The following is a 25,085-nucleotide window of genomic DNA, read 5'->3' as shown; positions in this document are numbered from 1 at the left end:
AACAGTATGACCCGATATAAATGACCAGAAAGAGCAATTTTTTTTTAAATATTTATTTTACAAGAAGTTTACACTGTTGTTTATTTATTACTTATTTTTATAAATTTTACTGTAGTTGTAATATTGTAGATAGTAAGTATTCATTTTTCAATTTAAAATAAAGTTCCAAATGTAGCTACGTGCATTTTATTACGAAAAACCCTCCCCAGACGAATAATTTAAAGAACTATTTATTATCCTTATATCTAAAGTATTTGTGAGTATTACTAACTAATATTTTATACAGAAACAATAATTCAATTTGAAAGACCTGATTTGATCGACAGGGTTTAAAATTAAAATTTCCTTTAATCAAAAACGACGATTTTGTAGTTAGCCACTTTTGGAACCAGGTCATTGATATATTATAGTACCGACATAAACGATCTTTCAGATCGCAATGTTAAAAGTTTATGAGCAGTCTTACTAAGAAGAAAACTAAGAAATTACAAAAAAACTTTCTGAAATTGCTAAATTGTTTAGAAGATTTCGATAAAGACGCTACACAAAGAGCCGAGATAACTGATATTCCAGAAGAAAGATTCAGTGTTATCTACAATAGTCTTAGGTTTCTACCGAAACATTTAGGCGTCGAATATCACTGTGGAACGAGGAACGAGCGCCAGCGACTGGGTTGTTACTGAAGGTTTTTTCTAGAATACCATTTACCAGCTGTGTATCTAGGGGGGCAAATTTTGATTTTTGTAAGAAAGACAAATTGAACCTTGTTTTATTTAATATTATTGATGACGAAATAATAGGAAAATGGCGCCTACGATAAGGAACTACAAAAGTCGAGATAACTGATATTCCAGAAGAAAGATTCAGTGTTATCGATTCCACTTTTACTAAGAAGAAAACTAAGAAATTACAAAAAAAAATAAATTCACGTACTTAGAAGACTCCATAACTTTCTGAAATTGCTAAAATGTTTAGATTTTATTTTTCTCGAGAGAGAGACGCTACACAAGGAGCCGAAATAACTGATAATCCACAAGAAAGATTCGGTGTTATCTATACCAGATTTCTGTCGAAACATTTAGGCGTCGAATATCGCTGTGGAACGAGCGCCAGCGACTGGATTATCACATAGACATATATAGACAATTTAATAGATCTCAAATATATGTATGTCGCATGGGAAAACGAGCATAGAGGTGACCTAGTCCTGAAAGAAACAGTCGGTAAAAATAGAAAAATCAAAGAAGCTACTTTAATTAAGTTAAATGAAATAAATTGGAAACCATAGAAAACCAATCTCCCCCTGTCCTTGCGTAAATTGAATCGACTCTGAAGGAGTTATTTGAGGGGACTGACTTTCCAATTTTGGGATATTTTGAAAGATCTCGTTTCAGAGATGTTGGTAAGAGTTTTTCAGGTAAGACGTTGAAAAATATCATAAACGTGAGGTTAATTATCGACTTTATGTCCGAGTTGAGTTGGTTTGAGGGAATTTGTCTGGGTAGTGACTGTCTGTGTCTTTTTCTGTGTTATGGGAGCGCGTTTTCTGGCTTGAAATTTGTGTGAATATGCCGGGTGTTTGCTGCGGCAGTTTGGACAGGATGGTGCATTTGCCATTTATACGATTTGTGATTTTATCCGCAGTTTGGACAGACAGTATTTGTAGATCTTTGTTGTTATTCTGTGTTGTGTTGTTCGCTTTGGCAGCATCTAGAACAGTATTTTAAGCGCAGGGGCATGACGTCATTCGATCCAGGTATCACACAATGTATAATCTCCTCGTTCAGCTTAATACGGTACTTCAGTGCTTCCGCGAACTTTTGTTTTGAGTTTGCGAAGAATCGAATGAAGTACGTAGTTATATAATTCTAGAGGGCAATTATTCTAACGATTTTAGAGGAAAGTGGTCTTAAGATAGACAGTCTTCAATGTCTTCTTGTGAAAGATTTTTGTTAACGCCTGTCATGACGAGATGGAGGTTTGATTTGATTTCGGAGTATCTTTCTCAACTTACTAACCTGTCATCGTATTTTTGGAGGCATAGCTTTCTTATCACTATCATTTTTTTTTCATCCGTTTTTTATATTGATCTGGATATTCTTTGCTAAAATACTTACGCTTTCCAATTGAATTCATATAGTTGTAATTCGTGAATGTGATTTTGGGTTGACTTAATGTGATTAACTTTCAGTTGTTATCTGTTACTACTCGAAGAATCTTCATCTATTGATAATATGGCGGTATAATTAGCAAACGTAACGACTGTATATAACTGTTTTATGACTATGACTGTTTTATAGTAGTATTTATCGTTGCTATAGCAGTCGTGAATATAATATACAAGAGAGGATAGAGGACACTTTCTTGAACGACGCAAGATTTTATAGGATAATCGGAAATTTTCGTACAGAATTTAACTTGAATGTGTAATCTCTAAGGTATGATTGGATAATTGATAGTGAGAAGTGGGAAAAAATGATTAAAGTTTATACATGCCAAACACAATCGAACGGTTGTTCTATGTCCAGAAAAGCACATTTTTTGATAACGGGTCTTTTGAAAATGCATAATTTAGTACCACAAAGGGTCATATCACTGAGTGTGGTAGTAGTCGACCAAGGGTTCTCATAATCAGGAGTCCTATCCATTCGGACTCTCATTGAGTCTTCTACCCTGGAAGATACTATACGGAATGGAAGCTTGGACATTGAAGAAACAACACATAAGGAAAATAGAAGCGTTCGAAATGTGGTGTTACAGAAGAATATTAAAAATTCAGTGGGTTCAAAGGATTACCAATGCTGAGGTACTACGACGTCTAAATAAAGAGTTAGAAATTATGAACAGCATAAAAAGAAGAAAACTAGAATATTTGGGTCACATAACCAGAGGAGAAAAATATGAGCTGCTAAGAATTATTATGCAAGGAAGGATCCAAGGAAGAAGAAGCATAGGAAGAAGACGCATCTCCTGGCTGAAGAACCTTAGAGAATGGTTTAACTGTAGTTCACTACAACATTTCAGAGCAGCAGCCAACAAAGTGACCATAGCCGTTATGATATCCAACCTCCGATAGGAGATGGAACTTTAAGAAGAAGACCCTGGAAGATCTATCTATTGGGCCACAGCCCATTCCTTCAGACAATGTAGCTCGCTGTCTGCATTCTACTACTACCTGTGTGTTTTATTACTCGTCCTGTTTGACCCTTACATTGTATATAACTGTTTTCGTATGTGAAAAACGAAGACAAACACCTTTCAGGCGTCCGAAAGGGTATAATTAATAATGTAAGAAATGAATACCCTTCTCAGGGCCATATAAACATATAAGGACACTCCATATAATCCTATGGAGTATTTAGAGTTTTGAGGCATGGTGAAAATTGAAACAAGAACAATAAAAGTCTAGTTTTTTCCGCCCAGACGACATACTGGCAAAACAAGTAGTGAGCACAGTAAAAGAGAATTGTTAGGTGGAGTGTAATCAAAGAACAGCTTTTGATACAAATTTGGCAAATACTTAAAGTGGCTTGCCTAATTAAAAAAAAAGAAGCGTTTTTCCCACTGCATTGCATTCTTATTTTCTTCACCGATTTTGTCCTTTCTTCCCTGATACCAAAATATCCCATTATAGTACTTTATAAGTTATCGACATATTCACTGTACCCTGTATAATGGAGTGTTTACATAGTTGATAGCGGCTCACCCACAATCTGATTTTTGCCAACAGATGAATCACGATTACTACCGTTCCTTTCAAAAAAGCTCGCTAAAAAAAAGCAAAATGTCGTCACTTTCAATGAAATGCACATAACGTCGCAGCTCTCCTCTCGGTGCATAGTCGATGTCATTACCCGCAACTGGTCGAGTAAATTATGTAATTGGTAAGCGGCCAATGAACGTGTCCTGCTGCGGTGCCAAGTTTCAGCATTTTTCTTTTTGTTTTGCAAAAAAATCATGTTAGAAATTGACCGCCGATCCGTCGATCGCGAGGTACGCTGCCTCAAGCCTCAAATAGCAAGTTTGGTCGATCACAATTTTTAAAAATCCATAAGAAGGTCGGTTCTGAAATAGTGATTTACTAGAGTAATTCGAGTAAATTAGTAGAGTTTACTTACAAACAAAAAACAAGTAGGTACTTAAGTGAGCTTTACTCGAATGAAAATGTAGTGGGGGAGGTTACTCGACCGATATTCCATTTTTAGACCACATAAATTAGGAAGTAAAAAGCCTTTTTCGTGACACTCTTTGATACATGGATCCTACAACGGGTTTCGATAAATTTGGTGATCACAATATGCAATAAACAAAATATTTAAAAGATTTATAAACAATGTAAGATCGCTATTTGATTTTAAATACTGATGTGAAGACCGGTACATTTATGTACCTATATAATTATATTATAATATAAAATATTATGACATAGTAAAGCTCCGTTCTCGTGGCGATGACTTTTCCGCAGGTATAGTAGCAGATTTAGAAGATAGAATAAATTATGAACCAGTTTTGGTTGTTAAAAAGGGTTGATTATTTAACATGTCTATTTTTGTCAGTATAGCAAACAAATTTTTTCGCGTTAAACCGAGAAAGATGACAACGAATTTATGGAAAACGCGAAATACCTATACTTCGCATCGGTACTTGAAACGTAAAGTGTCTAAACAAAAGAGAGCAGGAAACAGGAAATTACAGAAGAGCTTCTAGAAAAAAATATAGACGTATGTGCAATACAAGAGACGAAGAAAAAAGGGATCCATTCGAAACCACCTGGATCAGATGCTATAAACTGTGGAAACATTCTCAAATGTCAATATCAGTATGCACTTTGGACTAGACAAGTGCCGTGTTCTAAATATAGTGAAGATGAAACCTGCAAAGTGCGCTGTCAACTAGGGTTAGGTATATACAGTGCATTCCGTATGTTTTATAAACTTGATCAGGGAACAAATTTTTTCTGTAACTATACGTTTCGTACAGTCGCCATTTTTGATTTTTGTTATTGTGCTCTCTACGTTATATCCATTCCAGCGATACATGAAATACTTTGACTTTCTAACTATACCCTGTATATTACAAAAAGTGATAGACGAAAAGAATAATACTATTACTTAACCTATACGCCGTTCTGTGTTTATGGCATATTGTCATATGAATTATTATTTGTCATAATATTGGCATAATATGCTATGTTTTTTCTGTGTCTACGTATTCGTTATCCTTTTCCGACGATACCTCACACGTCACGATCTGACGAGCCGTTGCGCCTCCACATCAAAGGATTCCGCTTGTTCTCACGGTCGGTAAAATTTTCCCACGCTCAGGTGGCCCATACTCTACTACACTCAGTTCTCACTCGGTCTAGTAAGGCTTGTAGATCATTTAGGCTGATTGCTAGTAACACAGTGTCAGCGGCGTAGCAGATATTATTGATGTATTCACCGTTCACTCGGATTCCCATCTCTAGGTTTGTGAAGGCTTCAGTAAAAATTTCCTCAGAGTATATATTGAAAAGATTCGGCGAGAGCACACAGCCTTGCCTTACTTCTCGCATGATCTTCACTTGGTCGGTCAGCTGGTCTTCGACCTTGACTTGAGCGCGCTGGTTCCAGTATAAATTCATGATGATCCGAATGTCCTTCTCATCCAATCCTACTCTTTGTAGGGCGGCGACCATCTTCTAGTGCTGACAACGGTCAAATGCCTTGGCGTAGCCAATAAAACAATAAAACAAATATAGACATCACAACTGATATCGTGGATCTCTGAAGTAGGACTTGCAAGGTGAAAAGTGCTTCACGTGTACCCATGGAATTGCGGAATCCAAATTGCATTTCACCGACATTATTCCAACTAAAAATTACCTGAAATATACTGTCAAACACACTCAGGTCCAAAACGACGAATGCCGATATAGACCTCAAACCCAAGAAACGATCCAACATGAAATGGAAGGTACCCAGACGATACCTATCTCTATAAGACCATGCAGAAAGTAGTACCTACTGCTCTCAAAATTTAGATACGTAAGAAAATTTTTGGGAGATACTACGACGTACCAAGTCACCTAGGGTTCAATAACACGGAAAGAGTCCCACCAGAGCTCAATTTTTTTGATACAGTAGGTATCTGGAATGAGTGATTTCCCCTTAAAGGGAATCTGAGCCGTATGGCTAAATCTGGATAATATTAATAAGATTTTCTTATATAAAATAACTTTTATTTTATTGTATGTAGTATAGCAGTAAACTGGTTGGCGTAATAGATACAGAAAGAGCCAATTATGAAGAAATTTCGTCGGGTAAATTTTTCAATATTTATTCAGTGAATTGTGGAAATGAAACTGCAAATTTGAATAGTAGGTATGATTTAACAGTAACTGTTACATGGAAGTTACTGCAATGAATACATGCCAAACCTTCGACCGTTTGGGCTATCGAATCGAAGGAGTTCCGTATCTCGTGTCGAAAATAAGTTATTTTGCGCACCTCACCAAAAATAACGTTTCCTGTTGCACATCCGTTATTATTTTGTTCTAGATTATTAGAAGTAGCTCTAAAATCGGAAAGTGGACGACGACAGTTCTATACTTTTTTTGCTAATCTTCTGCTGTTTGGTTATCACTATTTACAAAAATGTTCATACTGTACTTTAACAAATTAAAATACAGTTTAATACTTTTAATAAATTTACTACAATTTCTGTTCGATGCGATGTAATTCCGTACTGAATAAATACTGAGATTTCGATCACTTCTCTGGTTGGATGAGTTTGGCATCTCGAGGCGAAAAAAGGTCATTTTGCGCTAGTAACCATAAATGACATTTGCTGCAGCAGATTCTTTTTTCTTTTTGTTTTAGAATTATTAAAGCAACTATAAACATACAAAAGTTGACAACCACCGAACTAAACAATTTTTTCACAAACTTCTGTTGTGCTAGGATTATTTGAAAACTTTTCGTGCTGTAATCGAAGATATTTAAAGAAGTATTACTATTTATTAATTATTTTAATCTATAGTAGGTTATCTATCAATCTATCTTTTCTACCAAGGGACTCCGTAACTAATACAACTTCATCTTATATAATTTATTAATTTTTTCTATATAAAACATAAAAAAGATTATATTAATCCTTTATTCGACAAACTTCGCTTCTTCGTTTCTTTATTTTTCTAGTAATAGATAACATATTAGGATTATAACTGTTTCTAAAGTCTTGCTTAATGCTATTACCAGAAAAACTTAATTTAATATCTTCCAGATGCTATTCACGTATGGTGAGAATACATGCCACTTAGGTATAACTTGAGATTTTTCGTGCTGAGTCGAAGATCATCCGCGATCCAAAGTAAAACCAATTTATTCATCCATTCTTACATGCAAGGTTCATTTTTTAGCTTAAATATTCCACCAAAGGTAAACAAGTATAACATTTACATTATCGTTTTCCAAAGCGGGAAAAGGTTAAGTAGAATAGCAGTTGAATTAATCAAATAGTCATAGTCATAGTCATCTTTATTGATCCTTTAAGACATTCAAAATAAATGTATAGGATACGTCACTACAGAATTTGGTATAAAAAACATTAATGTGTATAATACAATATTCCCAGTGTAAAAAAAATTGACAAAACATAAAATATATAAAATAACATTTTTACAAGTAAAATATGAAGCTATTGCAGTTTGTCCTCAAGATATTCATTTACAGAATAATATGCTTTTCTTAAAAGTAAATCTTTAACATTTTTTTTAAATTTAGAGATAAGTGGTATTTCTTTCACAGTTTTTGGCAAATGATTGTATAAGGTCAGTCCCATATATCTGAAGCAATTTTGAAATTTGGATGTTCTGTGTTTAGGAACTCGTAAAGATTCAGCACTTCTTGTATTGTAGTAGTGATTGTCTGAATTTACTGGAAATGAATTGATTTCCTCTTTGACATAAAGTAAACATTTATAGATATATAGGCAGTAGAAAGTTAAAATTTGATGTTTAATAAAAACTGGTTTACAAGACTGTTGATAATCCAAATTAAAAATTTTACGGATAATTTTTTTTTTGGTTAATGAACACTTTGTTACTATCTACTGAGTTCCCCCACAAAATTACATTGTAGCACATGTGGCTGTAAGCAAGGCTATAATAAACGTTCATTAATGCCGAGATGGGTAGTGTGTTTTTAATTCTAGATATAGCATAAAAAGCTTTATTCAATTTCATGTTCACTGAATTCACTTGCTCTGACCATTTGAGATTACAATCAATGAATACACCCAAAAACTTTGTAGAGTGAGTGGAAGATAACATATTGTTTCTATCGTGGATGGTTAATTTAGATGAGTTGTATGAATGAAAATAAATAATTTGCGTCTTGTCAATGTTTAATATTAGTCTGTTGGTATTACACCAGCGTATAAAGCAGTCAACAACAGTCTTCATTGTCATTTTTAATTCCTCTAGTGTACGTGCAGAGACTATTAACGAGGTATCATCAGCAAACATTGATATTATAAGTGCCCTTATGTGATCTGGTAGGTCATTAATAAAAATTAGGAATAATAATGGTCCCAGCACGGATCCCTGTGGTACTCCTTTATTTCTCGTGTATGGTTCTGAGCTTGATTCTTTCATCTTAACAACACTCTTCCTGTCACTTAAGAAATTTATTATCCATTCTAGAAATATCCCTCTAAAACCAACGTTATATAATTTATTGCGAATAAATGTTATGTCTAAGCAGTCAAAAGCACGTGATAGATCAAAAAATAGTCCTGCCACGTGGTTTCTACTATCTAATTCATCATAAATACGCTCAAACAAGCTGCATGCAGCCGTGAGTGTTGACTTTTTTGATCTAAAGCCGTGTTGGGTTGGAGTTAATAAATTGTATTCTTCTATAAAATTTAACATTCTGTTGTATACAACCTTCTCTATTACTTTTGAAATTATGCTAAAGACAGATACTGGTCTATAATTTGAAATATCATGAGGGTCATTCTTTTTGAAGATTGGAATAACTTTTGCCATTTTAAATATGGATGGAAATTGGCTGGTTGTTTTTGAGAGATTAACTAAATGGGTTAAAGGAATCGATATATGATCACTTATCAGTTTTATTATTTTTACAGATATGTTATCAATACCAGTACTAGGCTTATTTTTTATTTCAATTGGAGTTACGGGTAAAAAGAAAAATGTTTTGTTACACATTTTTGAGGTAGTACAAGAAGAAGGTAACGATGTGCCAAAATGAGTTTGAAGATTGTATTCTGTAATTGTAGGCAGACGCAATTGTAGGCAGAGGCAAATATGGCAGACGCAAAGAGGTCCAACAAACTGGGAAAAGGTTGGGCAATTTAAATTTATTGAATTCAAGTAAGTGGGTGTACATTAAAGTAATGATTGGTATGGGTAATTTAGCTTTTTTGATAATATTTAAGAAATCATTTATTCAATCATGCTGTAAATCTTAGTCTTCTCAGGGTTGAATGTTACGTGTTGGGATATGATTGTATGGTACAAAGAAAAATTAACAATAATTTGTTCAAAGATTTATTCTTCTTTGGAAGTTCATGCCGTTTAATTTTTAAAACATGTTTTAAGTGCCTCTAAGTCTTCTCAGTCACCTATACAAACTCCTTACAAAAATAGTAACAAATTGTCTTGAGAAAAACTTGATTTCTACCAGCCAATAGAGCAGGCGGGATTTCGTACCGGATTTTTAACAAATTATCACCTACAGAGCATTAAAACGGTAATAGAAAAGATTATCGAATACAATCGAACACTCGTTCTGGCTTCTGTAGATTTCCATATAGCCTTTGACACGGTAGAATTTGACAAAATCCTGGAAGCACTACAAGCATGTAACATTGACTACCGATGTACAAGGTTAATTTAAAATACATAAAAACACGGATCATATCCCAATCGGCAGAGGAGTCCGACACGGTGATACCTTATCGCCTAAACTGTTTACCGCAGTACTAGAATATGCTTGTAAAAAATTTAACTGGAAAGAGAAAGGCCTGAAAACATCTTTAAAAGGAAATATGTACAATGCTACATGAACTTCAATTAGTGTGTGCCAGTGTGGGTCTTAAAAAAACATTCCCAATACAAAATTCATGACAAACCTAGTACCTAGCAGAAATATCAATATTGGAGACAACGAAGTAGAGCTGGTGGAAAAATACATATACCTTGACACGAAATAAAGATCACAAGAGACAACCAAACATGCGAACTACGAAGAAGAATAAACCTAGCAGGGGCCTATGGAAAACTCAAAGACATCTTTAAAAACAATATAACTATTTCTTTAAAACGTAAAACAAAAAAATAGTAATTAATGTAAAACATTTGACCAACGTGTGTTGCCTGTGATGACCTATGGTGCCGAAACTTTGACATTGATAGCTACAACTTCTAAAAAAAAGCAAATAGCTCAGAAGAAAATGGAAAGATCAATGCGTATATCGCTTTGTGACCGAGTTAGAAATGAAGATTTAAGATGAAGAACAGGAGTTACCGGTGTTATTTCCCGAATTGCCATACTGAAATGGAACTGGTTCGGACACGTCGTCCCAATCAGTGATGAAAGGTGGATGAAGAGATTGCTTGAGTGGAGGCCGAAGTTAGACAAAAAGAGTAGAGGAAGACTCCCTACTTGTTGGACTGACGATCTCAAGAAAATGTCAAGAAATTTGATGAACAGTGCTCAAGATAGAGCACAATGGACAAAAATTCTGAACATAGGGAGGCCTGTGTCCAGCAGTGGACGCAGAGGGCTGGGTGATGATGATGATGATGAAGTGATCTGAAATAAGAAGCCCGTTATCAGCGAATTGTAAATGGTTCTATCTTTTCCCATCCATGTTTATTTCTAAATTATCCCAGTCGATTGATCTTTATGGCATCGCCTTGTCCGATGTGTAATTTCTTACTCTCTGGGCAGAGTCTTGTTGTGGCAAAATAGCTGATGTTATATTTTTACTCACATTAACGAAGCATTCATTTAGACTTTCAGGGTTTGGAAGTGAAAATGTTTGAGCTGTGTAAGTTTTATTTCGAAGGTCGTTTATTATGGACCAAGCTTTCCTTGCAACATTTTTAGAGCTTTCCAGAGGATTCTCATAGTATATTTTTTTTACTATTTTGATAAGTTTTAGGTAGGATCCGCTGTATTTGGGGATATATTAAGTGACAAAGACATTGGTAGTAAATTTCTTGATGTACAGTAGTGAACGTATATTCTTGGCTGATATGCGGATACCTTTGATAGTCCAGGGTTTGTGATGTTTTGACTTAATTATAATTAAAGGAAATGCCTTATTGAAAATACAGACAAGCTTATCTAAAAAATTACTGAAATGATAGTCCATGTCCACAGAGGGAAAGTGCCACCCAGAAGTGAGCACAAATTTTGGAACTTACGAAAGTTCTGAGCGGAAAAAATCCTACCTAAACGTTGGGTTGTCGAGGTTTTTTGTTAAGAGTGTTAAACTTGGTATATACTGCTTCATGGTCAGAGAATCCTACATTAATAATTGTAGAACGTACATCAAGAGGTGAGAAATCTGAGATAATATAATCAATGGTAGATGTTGTTTAGTAATTCTTGTAGGATGAATCAACAGCGTAATTAATATTTAATCTTTGAATCTTTATTTAAGAATCTTTGTGCTTTTATTGGGCAGGTCGTCTAACAAATTTAACAGGTTCTGACAAAATAGTTTCGTGGAAAAATTAGCTGATCTATAAATGCAAAGAATGTATAGATTAAGATTCTTGTTATAAACCAATAAAAACTCAAAAAAGGATTCATTCAACAGAAAGTCATATTTTGTTATAGGAGAGAAATCATCTGTGCTATATGCTCCGAAAATTAGAAAAGGAATACACAAAAAATGGACTGGAAATAAATCTAGAAAATACCGAATATTTAACAACAGAGCAAGAACCAGTGAGAAACTTGGAAATGGACGATAATACGGATATTAACGGCATTAACAAATTCAAATATTTAGGATTCATACCCTCAAAAAATGGAATCACCGAGCAAGAGATAACCAGCAGATTAGCACAGACAAGAACATGTATTAAAAAAATGAACAGGGTACTGTGGGATAGACAGATTACCAGAAATACAAAGAAGAGAATTTATAACACCTTGGTACACAGCATAATGGCCTATGGAGTAGAGAATTGGGTAATAAATAAACGAAACAGGTCCAAAATCACAGCAACTGAAATGGAGTTCATGAGAAGAAGCTGCAGAGTGACAAAAATGGATCGCATCAGAAATGAGGAGATAAAACGAAGAATGGCAGTAGAACAAGACATACTTGGCTACATCGAAGAAAAACGTTTAATTTAGTATGGACATGTAAGAAGAATAGATCATATAAGGTGGATAGCAAAGATTTCGGATTGGAGCCTAATAGGAAGGAGGAAAAGATTTAGACCCCGAAGATCATGGAGGGATGAAGTGGACGAGGCCATGGAAAGACGAGACCTCAGAGATGGAGAATGGCAGAACAGAAAGAACTGGAGATGTTGGCTGAAAGAAGGAAGGCGACAGCTGTAAAAATCCTCTTATAGATAGATAGATAAAGAGAAATCATTATTTGTAGAAAGAATTAAGGTGCCACCATGAGCTGAACTTGGACGATCATACCTAGCAATTGTGGTATAGTTTTCTACAAAAAAGGCTCGTTAACTTCAAGCCAGTGCTCGGTAACCGCAACTATCGGGGGAAATCCTAATTCCTCTAGAAACAAAAATAATTCATCTGTTTTATATCTTATAGAACGAGTATTCATCAGAACCATGCTAAAGTTGTCATCACTATACTAATTTGAGGTTTCTAGTCCCTCAAAAGACGTCATATTATTTAAAAATTTCGTTTTGGAGAGGCAACGGAATATTAGTTTCGCTGACTTTCCCTTGATTTTTGTAGGTGAATAATTCTTTCCGAAGTGAGAAAGGACCAAAAAGCAGCAACATCAGCTTTCACCTCAGTTGGACCAATTCCATAGGTATCGTTAATTCTACTAGGATCTTCAGTCTTAGTGGGAAGTCCTTCGGAAGCCAAAAAGAGTTTAACGCTTGTGTTGGTGAATCCTCCGTAACATACTGAAGCAGGTTGGTCGTGTAGAAAAGCAAGATGTAGCTTAATGGCTTTTAAGATATCCGGTTCCCTTAATATTGCTAGAAGATATCGTCTGTTCAAGCTATTGATTAATCTAACTTTTGGGGGGGACAAAGGATGAAGTTAACATGAGAATGGGAAGCATTCTTAAATTTGTAGATTTCGATAGCCTGCTTGTCTGTGACTATTTTTGTATAGTAATTGGATTTTCCAAGCTAACGGGGCTTCTAATGTTCTTCGGGCTCATATTTGACTCACATGAAGACATTCAAAATCGCCGGTCGCTTCAAGCGTTGTTTCTGAGAGAACAGGTTATTCTACAGAAAAAGTGCTAAGACATTTTTCATGTATTAGCTTTCATCTATTTTTAAGTGCTTAACATTTTTATGTTCAAAATTATCTCAGCCGCATTTCTTGTTTAAAATATTTTTGACGCGAAGCTTCTATACTAGCGGTGTATTACTTTTTTTTCTACAGTAAAATGCCGAGGAGAGCGTCACGGAACTAGCACCACAAGATGGCGTCGTCACGTGTAGCGTCATGGAATAGCGGTTCTTTACATTGATTCACTATCGATTACGATTCACATCAATTTATTTCTAGTTATCAAATAGCAGATTTAAATTAAAATCTGGATGAAAAATAATAAACAAAATATATATTTTATATAAGAAGTAAAAAATTAAAAGAATATCTGTCAATAAAAGATTCGATTCCTAACTATTGTCAAAATTTAATTAAATGCCTAAATGTCATCCGTTAATAACAAGTTTGATTCATCTGTTTAAATTTTTATAATGTTCCTCGTTTTAAAATAGTTTCATACAAAAACAATTATAATTTTTAAACATCTAATTTAGTTTATATAATAATTAAATTTACTATCAAATGATATTTATTTTTATTTTATTAATATTTGATCTGAATTTGACCGGTTTGTCATAAGTAGACTTCGGCAAATATGCATATTGCATATTTTGCATATTGTGCATATTTTATGCAAATATTTCATATTTTGGCGTATTTGTATAAAAGTTTGCATAAAGTGCATAAAAGTTCAGATTTTTATACTGTATTTGAAAATTTTTAAACATACCAATTTATTTCAATTCTTGTATAAAATTTTGTAGTCATTTTGATTAAGAAATGATCTAAGTACGTAATCTCTACAGGTACAAAACATTTACAATTTCAAAGAAGATCAATTTAAGTAGCCCTCAACATTCTTAGAAAGTCTCGGTCACTGAGGCATTAAGTTATTGGATAATCGCTAAGGGTTCGCTCATTTGCATTTTATGATCTAATCCCCAAATCTATCTACAATTTATTGTATCTTAACAGCAGGTAAACGGCTAATAGTTTTGTTCCTAATTTAGGGATTTTCCAAAATCTCCCAGTTTATTGAATTAGGTACCTAAACATTTCTAATTTGATGCTCAGATTTGTAAATCATTTTTGTTTTGATATTCAAAGCGTAAACACTCGGTGTTCCTAAAGAAGATACCTTACCAAAATCTCATCTTCTTTCATGCCAGCAACTTGAGAAAACAAATGCTTTAACAATTTCGCGTTTTATACAAGAAACATTAGCAACTTTTTTTCTTCCGACAACTATTCCTTCTAATAAATTACTGCTTATTTTATCGGATGCTGCTCCTTATATGGTGAAAGCAGGACAAAATTTAAAAATATTTTTCCCAGATTTAATACATGTTACTTGTGTAGCGCATGGATTAAACAGAGTTGCAGAGGAAATACGAAAAAGTTTCCTCTTGTAAATACCATGATATCCAGTGTCAAAAAAGTATTTCTTAAATCTCCTATAAGAATTCAACTTTATAAAGAAATGCTACCTAACATTCCTCTTCCACCACAACCTATTTTAACGCGATGGGGAACATGGTTAGAAGCAGCTAATTTTTATGCAGATCATTTTGTTAAAATAAAGAACATAATTGATACGTTAACAGATGAAAGTTCCCAATCTCTTTTGGATTCTAAACAAACTTTTCAGAGTAACTTGCTTCAACAAGAACTTTCATTTATAAAATCAAATTTTAGTTTTGTTCAAAAAACAATTACTCAGTTAGAATCACCAAAACTGTCATTGTTCGAAAGTACAGCATTAATAAAAGAATTTGCGTCATGTTGTCGGAACGTTAGAGGTAATATTGGAAAAGATATTTTAAAAAAATTTGAAGCTACTATGGAAAAAAATAAAGGTTACCATATTCTTTCTGAAGTAGTCAGTGTTCTAGCTGGAAATATTTCGGAAACAATTAATTTAGAACCAAATGTTTTGGTTAGTTTGAAAAATGCTCCCGTTACATCAGTTGATGTTGAACGAAGTTTTTCCATATATAAATATATGTACTCAGACAGAAGCCACAAGTTTTTGTTAGAAAATTTTGAACACCACTTGGTCATTTATTGTTACCATAATTCTAAATAAGTTTATTCATACTTAAAAATGATGTAGTTACTTAAAATAAATGTAAATCTTAATGAATAGTAGGAAATATTTAGTTATGTACACTTTTTTTTTTAAATAAAATTGTTACTATTTTACGATTTTTTTATTTATTTGTATGCATATTTTGTAAAATATTTGCATATTTTCGGGTAAACACGTGCATATTTATGCGCATATTTTCTACATTTTTATTTGCATATTTGCCGAAGTCTAGTCATAAGTAAACAACGTATGATTTGTTAATACGTCAACAGGTGGGGTTAGGAGCAAACATAATAAAATCCACAAGGAAACTAAGTTCCTGTAGTTGGCTGTGTAACCATATATTAAAAAATTTTTTTTCAATAAAATCCTTTATAAAAAGGTATATAAAAAACCCAGTTGGGCTATGTTAAATTGACAAAACGTTTTCGGAATAAGTATTCCATCGTCAGTGTCAAGTTAATACATGGATGTAGCCACTAAATATGGGGGTAAAAACCCTTTAAAAATTACTAAATGAAATTTAGTTTACATTATGTCTAATTTAAAATTTTAAAGTTATTGAATTTGTTTAAAATATAAAAAATAAATAAATATCAAATTACTTTATTTAATTTTAAATATATTATTTAATTTTTATTATTATTTATTACAGAAAACATATTATGGAGCTCAGCGCTAGTCTACAGTACTGCCTACTGTTTCACGATTTTTTCTACGGCGTACAGATTATTGGTAAATGTACGTTTTCCGTTCCCCCGGTAGGCGTGGCAAACATTTTTGCATCTCTTTTGGTCTCCCAAAATGGATATTCTCAGCAAAATTCAGCTTGTTCGTAGTATTTTTAGAGTTTGAGTGACATTTTCGTATCTAACGACTGGAGTAATAGAAAATTAAATAATTTATTTTTCAATTATTGACGTGGAATTAACTTTTAAAATCATATCTTTTTGAGGCCCAGCGATTATAGGTTAATCCCAAACCGGCCTTCGTACTTGGTTTTTACTATATTATGCATTTCCAAATCGGGTATAAATAATTATTATCGGATTATATAGTTTAAAAATACATATTCAGGAAAGATTTTTTTTCTACCAATATTAATTATTTCAGCCGAATTGCTATTCTGGTGGGATGGATTGGGACAGCAGTTAATTTTTGGGATCGGTCGATGTGGCAACAGGGTCTAATGCACCTCGCGTCGAGAGGGGGAGTGACGTCACGGTGCAAGTCCTCCTCTGACCCCTCACCGGGCAGGCGCAGCAGCACCTTCCCGACAACATTCGAATGCGACTGCGATAACTAGTGTGTTCTCAAAATGGCAGACGGGTTGTGTACGGATGATCCGATCGGAGATGTAATCGAAAAAACTGCATCGAATGCCTGTGACAATGCCGTATTATGTGAGACAACTAACAGTATAACAGATTCTGGTGGTGATAAAGTGAAAGACTTTTTGATAAAGAGTGAGAGTGGTGAGATTTTCAATAATTTGTGTGCTGGAGACGGAGCCAAACACGAAGGGATTTTGGAGGAGGACTGTAGGAAAAAGAGATGCGTGGATAGATACGACAGCTCTGAATCTTCTGACAGGTACATTTTCCACTTATTTGACCAGTATTACCTAATATCTCATTCATGTTTTTCCTTTGTCTTGTTCATTGTTGACAATTGTCTCAAAAAGTGAAAATGACTAGAATCACCTGCCTAAACACTCCTTAAAGTGTCTATAGAACAATTAAAAACGAAAGAATCAATTTAGTCCTACTTTTTTCACATGGCAAACAGTTTTGAGCTCTTAAATGTAGTAAAAATTGTTTTCTATTCGTAAATCAAGTAAAAAAGACATTTTGTTATTATAACTGTCAAGCAATTTCCTCGGTACCTTATTACAGTAACAATTTTGTTTATTTCGGGCAATTTTGCAATGGTTCATGATCTTGGCCTTTACCTTAACCGAATTTAATTGAAATCGACAGTGTACTGGATTTTATACTTTCACGATTACGCCGTTCTCGGAAGTCAATGACATTTTTATTTACGTTTTTATTTGTTGGTTGGTGTTGATTTTTTCACACGATTGTCAACATTGTAAGAGTTGGTTTATGTTTTATTTACACTTCTTGTTTTTTATACGCTGTATAGACTACTGATATGCAATGTTATTGGTAGAAAATGAAATTGATTTACATATATTAATTAATAAAAACGATGCAGTATAAATATGGAAATTTGCTCAAAACAAAGTTACAGGATGTTAATACCAGACAAGAGCATACAAATTGGGTGAGAAAAAAAGACTCTATACTATATTTTACAGTTTATAGTCACAGGACAATATATTCAGAGTACAAAAATATAGTGGGGTGAGATTTGAGCAATTTGAGGAAAGGCATGATTTAGGTGATAAAATTATACTACTGGATAACTTTGATTTGCTTTGTTCTTGTGTTATATTTGGTCAATTAATTTATGATAGACACAAAAATTGCGATTTTAAGACATCTTTTGAAGTTTTTTTTAATTGGAAAAATGGTCGATTATACTTGATTTGGAAATGCGTGATAGATCAGAATGCATATATATGAATGACGCCTGATTACGTTGAAAGTGACGCTTTCTACTTACATCAGGACAAGATTTATCTGTTGATCTGGTAAGTAACCTTCGCCGACTAGTGCGCTGCTTTTATAGACATGCATGCCAAATTTTGACTTGATGCAGCCATTAGTCTTCTTCTTCCACTTTATAAAAAATGCTGCTTGTTCATTGGCGGATTAATACCTCTATGAAAGGTAACTCCATCTTTTGCGCGTTCGTCCGATACTTCTGCCGATTAGTGACTTATCTCTTGCTATTTTGACGACACGGGTCTCCTCCATTCTGTTATGTGGTTATTCCAGTCTTTTTTCTATTTTGTGTCCATTCATTATACTGTACGTTACATTTTCTTTTGATCTCTCAGCGTATTTCCTGTAATTCTTTTCAATACTGTCATCTGTGCCGTTTCCAGTAGCCTTTGCTTTGTGGCTGGGTAGTGTCTTGTTTCTGAGGCATATGTCATTATTGGTCTTACACTGGCTTTATACATTCTTGACTTTATCTTAGTGTTAATGTGTCTGTTTCACTATATAGTGTTATTAAGGCATCCTGCCAGTCTACTTGCTTTTTGTACTTGAGCTCTCACTTCTTTGTCCAGATCTCCATTGCTGGACAGTGTAATTCCAAGGTATCTGGTTGGTTCTTTGCTGATTACTATTGTTTTAATTTTCTGAGATGAGATTGTCATATTAAATTCTTTTGATCTACACTGTGGACCAGTCTTTGCAGACTATCTTCATATTGGTCTATCAATATTGCTGATTTTATGTTACTAACGAATCTAAGAACATATGAAAAGATGCGTTTCAATTTTGAAAAGGAAGAAAATCGATAACAGAGTTTATCGACAAATTCATCAGATGGAAAAGATAAAAGACAACTCTTCTGTTTCAATTCCAAGTTATGTTCGATAGAATCGGACAAGGAGAATGACCAGTTATCTTCAGTAGCACGAAAAAACTGCGGACTCACCCAAGCAGGAGTATTTAAAAAATCCTCGGGGAAAGCCTACGGGATCCGTGATCAGTAATATTTAATGAGGAAGGAATATATCACCAGTGTTTTGAAGCAACCATGTCTTGAATGTAAGAAATTCTGCTCAAGACGATGAATATTTTGTATCCTGGTAGGAGATACCTTTGTTCGGGCTAAGAGAAAATAAGTTTTGATGACTCCTGTATCATAATAAACACGAAGGTGTCTAACGGTAGAAGATCAACGCAAAGAGACGTCGCAAAACAAACAATTCCATTTAAAGGAATATGACGAAGTATACAAAAAATTTGACAGTATAGGCAATTCAATTTTAAATTTTTCCCACCTTGAAGTAATTTCCAAAGGTTTAGTTGCATCTCAATCTAAATCAACTAGCCAAAGACGCTGAATAATAGTATTCACTATAAAAGTGACAGGATTAAGAATACCATCAGGATCGAATATGCGAGCTATTTGTCTTAGAGATTTCACTTTGTTCAGGAAGCTTGGAGAGGCAGAATTTTGTAAAATTTCTAATACAGTCAACGAAGATTGATCTAAGTGAAATGAAAAAGACTGTTGCAGAATATGATCCAAAGGAATATTAACTAGTTAGAATAATTGATGGGCATTACTTGCCCATTTTCGTAACTCAAATCCACCACGTTTTAATAAAGATATTAATTCTTTTACAAGGAGAACACCATTCTGTAAAGATTCCTTTCCTGTCACATCACCTACATAAGTATCATTTAGGAGTATGGATGATGTCACAGGTAAGTCCAGTTCCTCGAGTGCTAGCTGCTGTAGAGTACGAATTGCAAGATATGGTGAGCTAGACACACCGAAAAAAATCCGAGTAAGTGCGTATTCAGCAATAGATTCCTGTTCTGGAAAACGCTAAAGTATTCTTTGAAATCTTTGTTGTTCAGGAGTGTTAACAATCTATGTAAACATGTATTTAATATCTGCAGTGAAGACATTTATAAAATCTGAATTTAAACAATAAATTTACAAGATCATTTTGTAATTTTGGACCTGGATATAAGGTATAGTTTAAAAACGGAAAGTTAGGGACAAACACAATGCGGAATGGAGTAGTACTGGACTACTTGTAGATACAGTGATCTGGTAGATAATAAGCACAATTTATTTACGTACTTGGCTGAATGGGGTTAAGATAATTATTATCTATGAAACTTTTGATAAAGTTTCAATATTGAATCTTAAGTGATTCAATTTTGTCAAATCTGCGTTCTAAAGCACTAAATCTTTGTAAGGCTAAACATTTTGTGTAGCCAAAAGAAGGTATTTCGTTTTTAAAAGGTAGATTTCCTACAAATCTGACCTCTGCATTTCTATAAGTAGTATGAGAATATAACTTCTCACAGAACGAATCTTCTGGAGAATAAGATTTAACTTCTGGTACTTCCTCAATACAAGGGAATGCAGCGAATATCGTACGATAGCTTTGATGAGTCATGCTCTAAAACTGTTCCTGAAAATAATCCATAATAGGATCTATAGGAAATTAGACGTAGACATCAGTAACACTCAGATGGGATTCAGAAAAGGGCTGGGTACAAGGGAGGCTCTGTTTGCAATGAACGTTCTCTCACAGAGATGCTTAGACATGAACCAAGAAATTTACACCTGCTTTATTGATTTCGAAAAGGCCTTTGACAAAGTACAACATGAACCACTAAGACAAATTCTAATAAAGAAAAATATAGACAGCCGAGATATTCGAATTATATGCAACCTATATTGGAATCAAACAGCAAATGTGAAGGTTGAGGGTAGGCTAACAGAAGAAATTCAAATCCGTCGAGGAGTCCGGCAGGGATGCATCTTGTCGCCACTTTTATTTAATCTGTATAGTGAAGCTATTTGTGAACAAGCACTCGAGGAAGAAGATCTTGGTCTGATAATAAATGGTGAGACGATCAACAATATAAGATATGCTGACGATACGGTTCTCCTAACGGGAACGCTAGTAGAACTACAACATCTCGTTCAAAGTCTCAATATATACTGTAACAGTTACGGCTTGAAAATTAATTTGAAAAAAACTAAATTTATGGTAATCACGAAATCAAAGAACATCAGAGCTAATCTTGTAATAGACAATACAACGATTGAGCGTGTGTCCTGTTATAAATATCTAGGTGCTTGGATCACAGACGATACTGATCAAACAAAAGAGATTAGATGTAGAATAGAAATCGCTAGATCAGTCTTTAATAGAATGCGCAAACTCTTTTGCAATCGTGATATCAATATAAAGTTACGAATACGAATGCTGCGGTGTTATGTCTTTTCTACCCTGTTGTATGGAGTAGAGGCTTGGACACTAAAACAGTTGACCACAAAAAACATCGAAGCTTTCGAGATGTGGTGCTATAGGCGCATTCTTAGAATATCATGGATGGACCGCGTCACTAACACGCAAGTACTCCAAACTTTAGACAAAAGATGCGAAATTCTAAATGAGATAAAAACTAGAAAGATGGAATACTTGGGGCACATTGTGAGAGGTGAAAAGTACGAACTTTTAAGAAATATCATGCAGGGCAAAATTAAGGGCAAAAGAAGTGTGGGAAGAAGAAAAATATCGTGGCTTCGTAATCTACGTGAATGGTTCGGGTGTAGTTCGATTGAACTTTTTAGGCGCGCTGCTAACAAAGTCGCAGTGGCCATGATGATTTCCAATCTCCGCTAGGAGTGGCACGAGAAGAAGACTTCCTCAATGGCCCAGAATTGTTTTAATGTCGCATCCAATTGCTCAGAGTCATTAGTAGAAAATTATGTAAAAAAGGAATGAATTAATTACTATTTAAATGGGAATAAGCCACAAGAAAATAGCTTCAGAACAATAAAAAGGAATGAATATTTGTTATATTTGTAGGTGGAATATTTCCATCAAAACATAACCGAAAGTTAAGTTGTAAGGAAAAATATTTGTTTCTAATAGAACATCAACTTTGATGGGAATATTCGCCATTGTATCAGCTAACCTTAAGTGTTCAAGATGTGGCAAGTTGTCCTAAGGAAATTGGAGCAGTTAACATGTTTTGACAGATTTGTCATAAGACGAAGAAATTTTCAACTTTACGCCTGATTTGGCTGGAGTGCACATTATATCAAGATCCTGTATCGGCTTAATTTGTCAGTACATTATTTTACTAATGAAGTTAGCTTGGCATACGTATGTTGCGGCGTTCCGGGAAGGAATCTTAAGTTCTAAATATTAACGACAATTATACAAAACAACTAAAATACTAATCATTTATGGCAAATCTCGCAAAACAAGTTGACTGGCTCTAAAATAAGGTAAATAAAGCATTTACAACACCATTTAATTACTATAATTATATTATTTTATAAACTTTAGTGAGAAGATTCATCATACACAAGAAATTAAACGTTGAGCAGTCATTTCTGTCGCTGACGCTGTTATTTTTATCACCCTAAATAAACATTCTAATATCTTTAATAAAATCTGAATTAAATTAAACAAAAGATTGTGACTTTCTATGATACGTAGCAATTAAATCATATCGCGATGTGTAGGTGGAATGAACACACGTGTCGTCCCCATTGCTCCTATCGTTGCGTTGCGTATGCGTATGTACTTCCTTCATTTACCAACAACTGTCAAGTGTATTATCCTGAGTGCGAGCCTGTTGTGACATCAAGGCTTATTGACATTCCATGTCGTTTAATTATTACTACATGTATTACTACTAGGCAATCGGCCTATATTTGGTACAAGACTAAGGATTTTCTTTATTTATTTGTCTCTTAACACAGCTAGAATTTATTAAATATATAGTATGTAATAGTATATAGTATAGTATTAAATATATAGATTGTAAAAAGGTAAAAAGATTAAAACATCGTCAGATATAAGTACTAAGAAATTATTCCTACACGATTGCACCAGGCCTCCACAAAAGCATTTGGGAGGAACTAAAATTATCTTTCTGAATTCACTTGTGATATGTTGAATGGGTTGCAAATGTGACTCTATTTCAATTAGGTCAAAAAAATAAATATAAGATTTGTTCACAATCAGTTTATTGTATTTAAAGTTTATTGATAAACTTTGTTGTTCATTGCCAGGTCTCCGGAAAGGTTACGTATTCGGATGCCGATACAAGGAATGTAGATGTATAATACAGTCAACTATCGTTAATTCGAAACTCGAAGAACTCTTAAAATATTACAAATTATTGAGTGTTTGAAATATCAAATGGTTCGAAATTTGTCAGAGAAAATAAATCAATGTTGATCAATTATTATTTATTAACTGCTATTCTATAACAATGACAAAAGTTTAGGTGTACATTGGTTTTGATGATGCAGTATGGACAGTATGGTACATACATGTATCTATTCATAATTTGAATTAATCAATCTTTCGAAAGAACTATATTATACTGGTTTGCTTCAAAGCGCATTGCTGCTGCTCAGACTGCTCAATAATTTTTTTTAAAAGAAAAAGTGCCTAAAATACTTTTTTATTACTTTCGTTTTGTAGACAGAAGGTTTGTAAGGTATCGAATGAGGATTTTGCTTCCTTAACTGACACCTCTGCCAAAGGTTTTGATGTATCGGACTCATCTTCATCGTTACTTTTTTCATTTCTATCTGTCGCAGATAAAATTTCGCCACTTGAACAAAGTCAGAAAAACTCACACCACTGATAGATAGATACTTAGATAGATAGATAGAACGTTTATTGACCACTTTACATAAAGTTTGAAGTCCGTATAAAAAATACAATAAAAGATATAATAATGTAAACTTAAAATTAACTTAACCATATTGGCTAAAGTAATATACATATGTAAGTATTAGCAGAAGAATTAAAATTAAAAATTTAAGATAAAAAAATCTCTAACCAAAAAAAAACAAACCTAAACTGTCACATAAAAAATCTTTGAATATTAATGTAAACTTAAAATTAACTTAACCATATTGGCTAAAGTAATATACATATGTAAGTATTAGCAGAAGAATTAAAATTAAAAATTTAAGATAAAAAAATCTCTAACCAAAAAAAAACAAACCTAAACTGTCACATAAAAAATCTTTGAAATATGGAAGTAACAAAAATGTGCAAATAATTAAGAATATTCCCGAATCGATGACTAAATAAACTAATACATAAAACTTAGTACATTTTAATAGCAATAATACAATGTGATATGTAGATAGTAAATCGACAGTATTCTGACCAAACTGGGTACACGTTATAAAGGTGTATTGAGGTATTCTGTCTTTGAGTAAAAACAATATGTTAAAAAATGCTTTCTGATCCTATTTTTAAACAGTGGTGGAGACAGAATTTTTATTTCGTTAGGCAGATAGTTATACAAGTGAATATCAATTGAATTCTTTGTGCTCTTTGATAGCCTGAATCGTTGTGACCTAATTAAATCCCTCGATCTTGTTAGATGATCATGTAATTGGGAGTTTATAGTAAACTTATTTTTATTATCGTGAATTTCCAACAGTGTTGCATACATATAAAGCGAAGGTAGAGGCATAATACCCATGTTCAAAAATAATGGTTTACAATGATCCCTTAAATCCGCTCCAGCAAGTATCCTCACCACCTTCTTTTGTAATTTAAATATTCTGTCGGCATGACCAGAGTTGCCCCAAACAGCTATTCCATATTGTATATGACTATGAAACAATGAAAAGTAACACATTTTAAGGGTACTTTTAGGTACCAAATAAACCAGGTTACGCATTACAAATATTGTACTGGCGAGTTTAGAACTTAAGTTGTCTATATGGATGCCCCAATCTAAGTTGTCATCCATAAAAATCCCTAACAATTTGATGCTATATCCAAAAATGTGTCTTCGATCTGAACTGAAAAC

General features: G+C 33.8%; 1 protein-coding gene across 1 annotated transcript in view; it reads left to right on the top strand.

Annotated features, from left to right (window-relative positions):
• Positions 1–16,887: 16,887 nt before the first annotated feature.
• Positions 16,888–25,085, top strand: part of jing (AE binding protein 2 jing) — a 386,189-nt gene continuing 377,991 nt past the window's right edge. The window contains exon 1 of the mRNA XM_072521083.1: positions 16,888–17,205. Coding sequence (XP_072377184.1) covers positions 16,931–17,205 — 275 coding nt within the window. The 5' untranslated portion in view covers positions 16,888–16,930. The remainder of the gene's footprint in view (positions 17,206–25,085) is intronic.

Source organism: Diabrotica undecimpunctata, chromosome 1 (genome assembly GCF_040954645.1).
Source record: "Diabrotica undecimpunctata isolate CICGRU chromosome 1, icDiaUnde3, whole genome shotgun sequence".
NCBI classification, from domain to species: Eukaryota; Metazoa; Arthropoda; class Insecta; order Coleoptera; family Chrysomelidae; genus Diabrotica; species Diabrotica undecimpunctata.
Note: the sequence above shows the minus strand (reverse complement) of the source record. Positions and strands in the feature narration are given on the sequence as shown.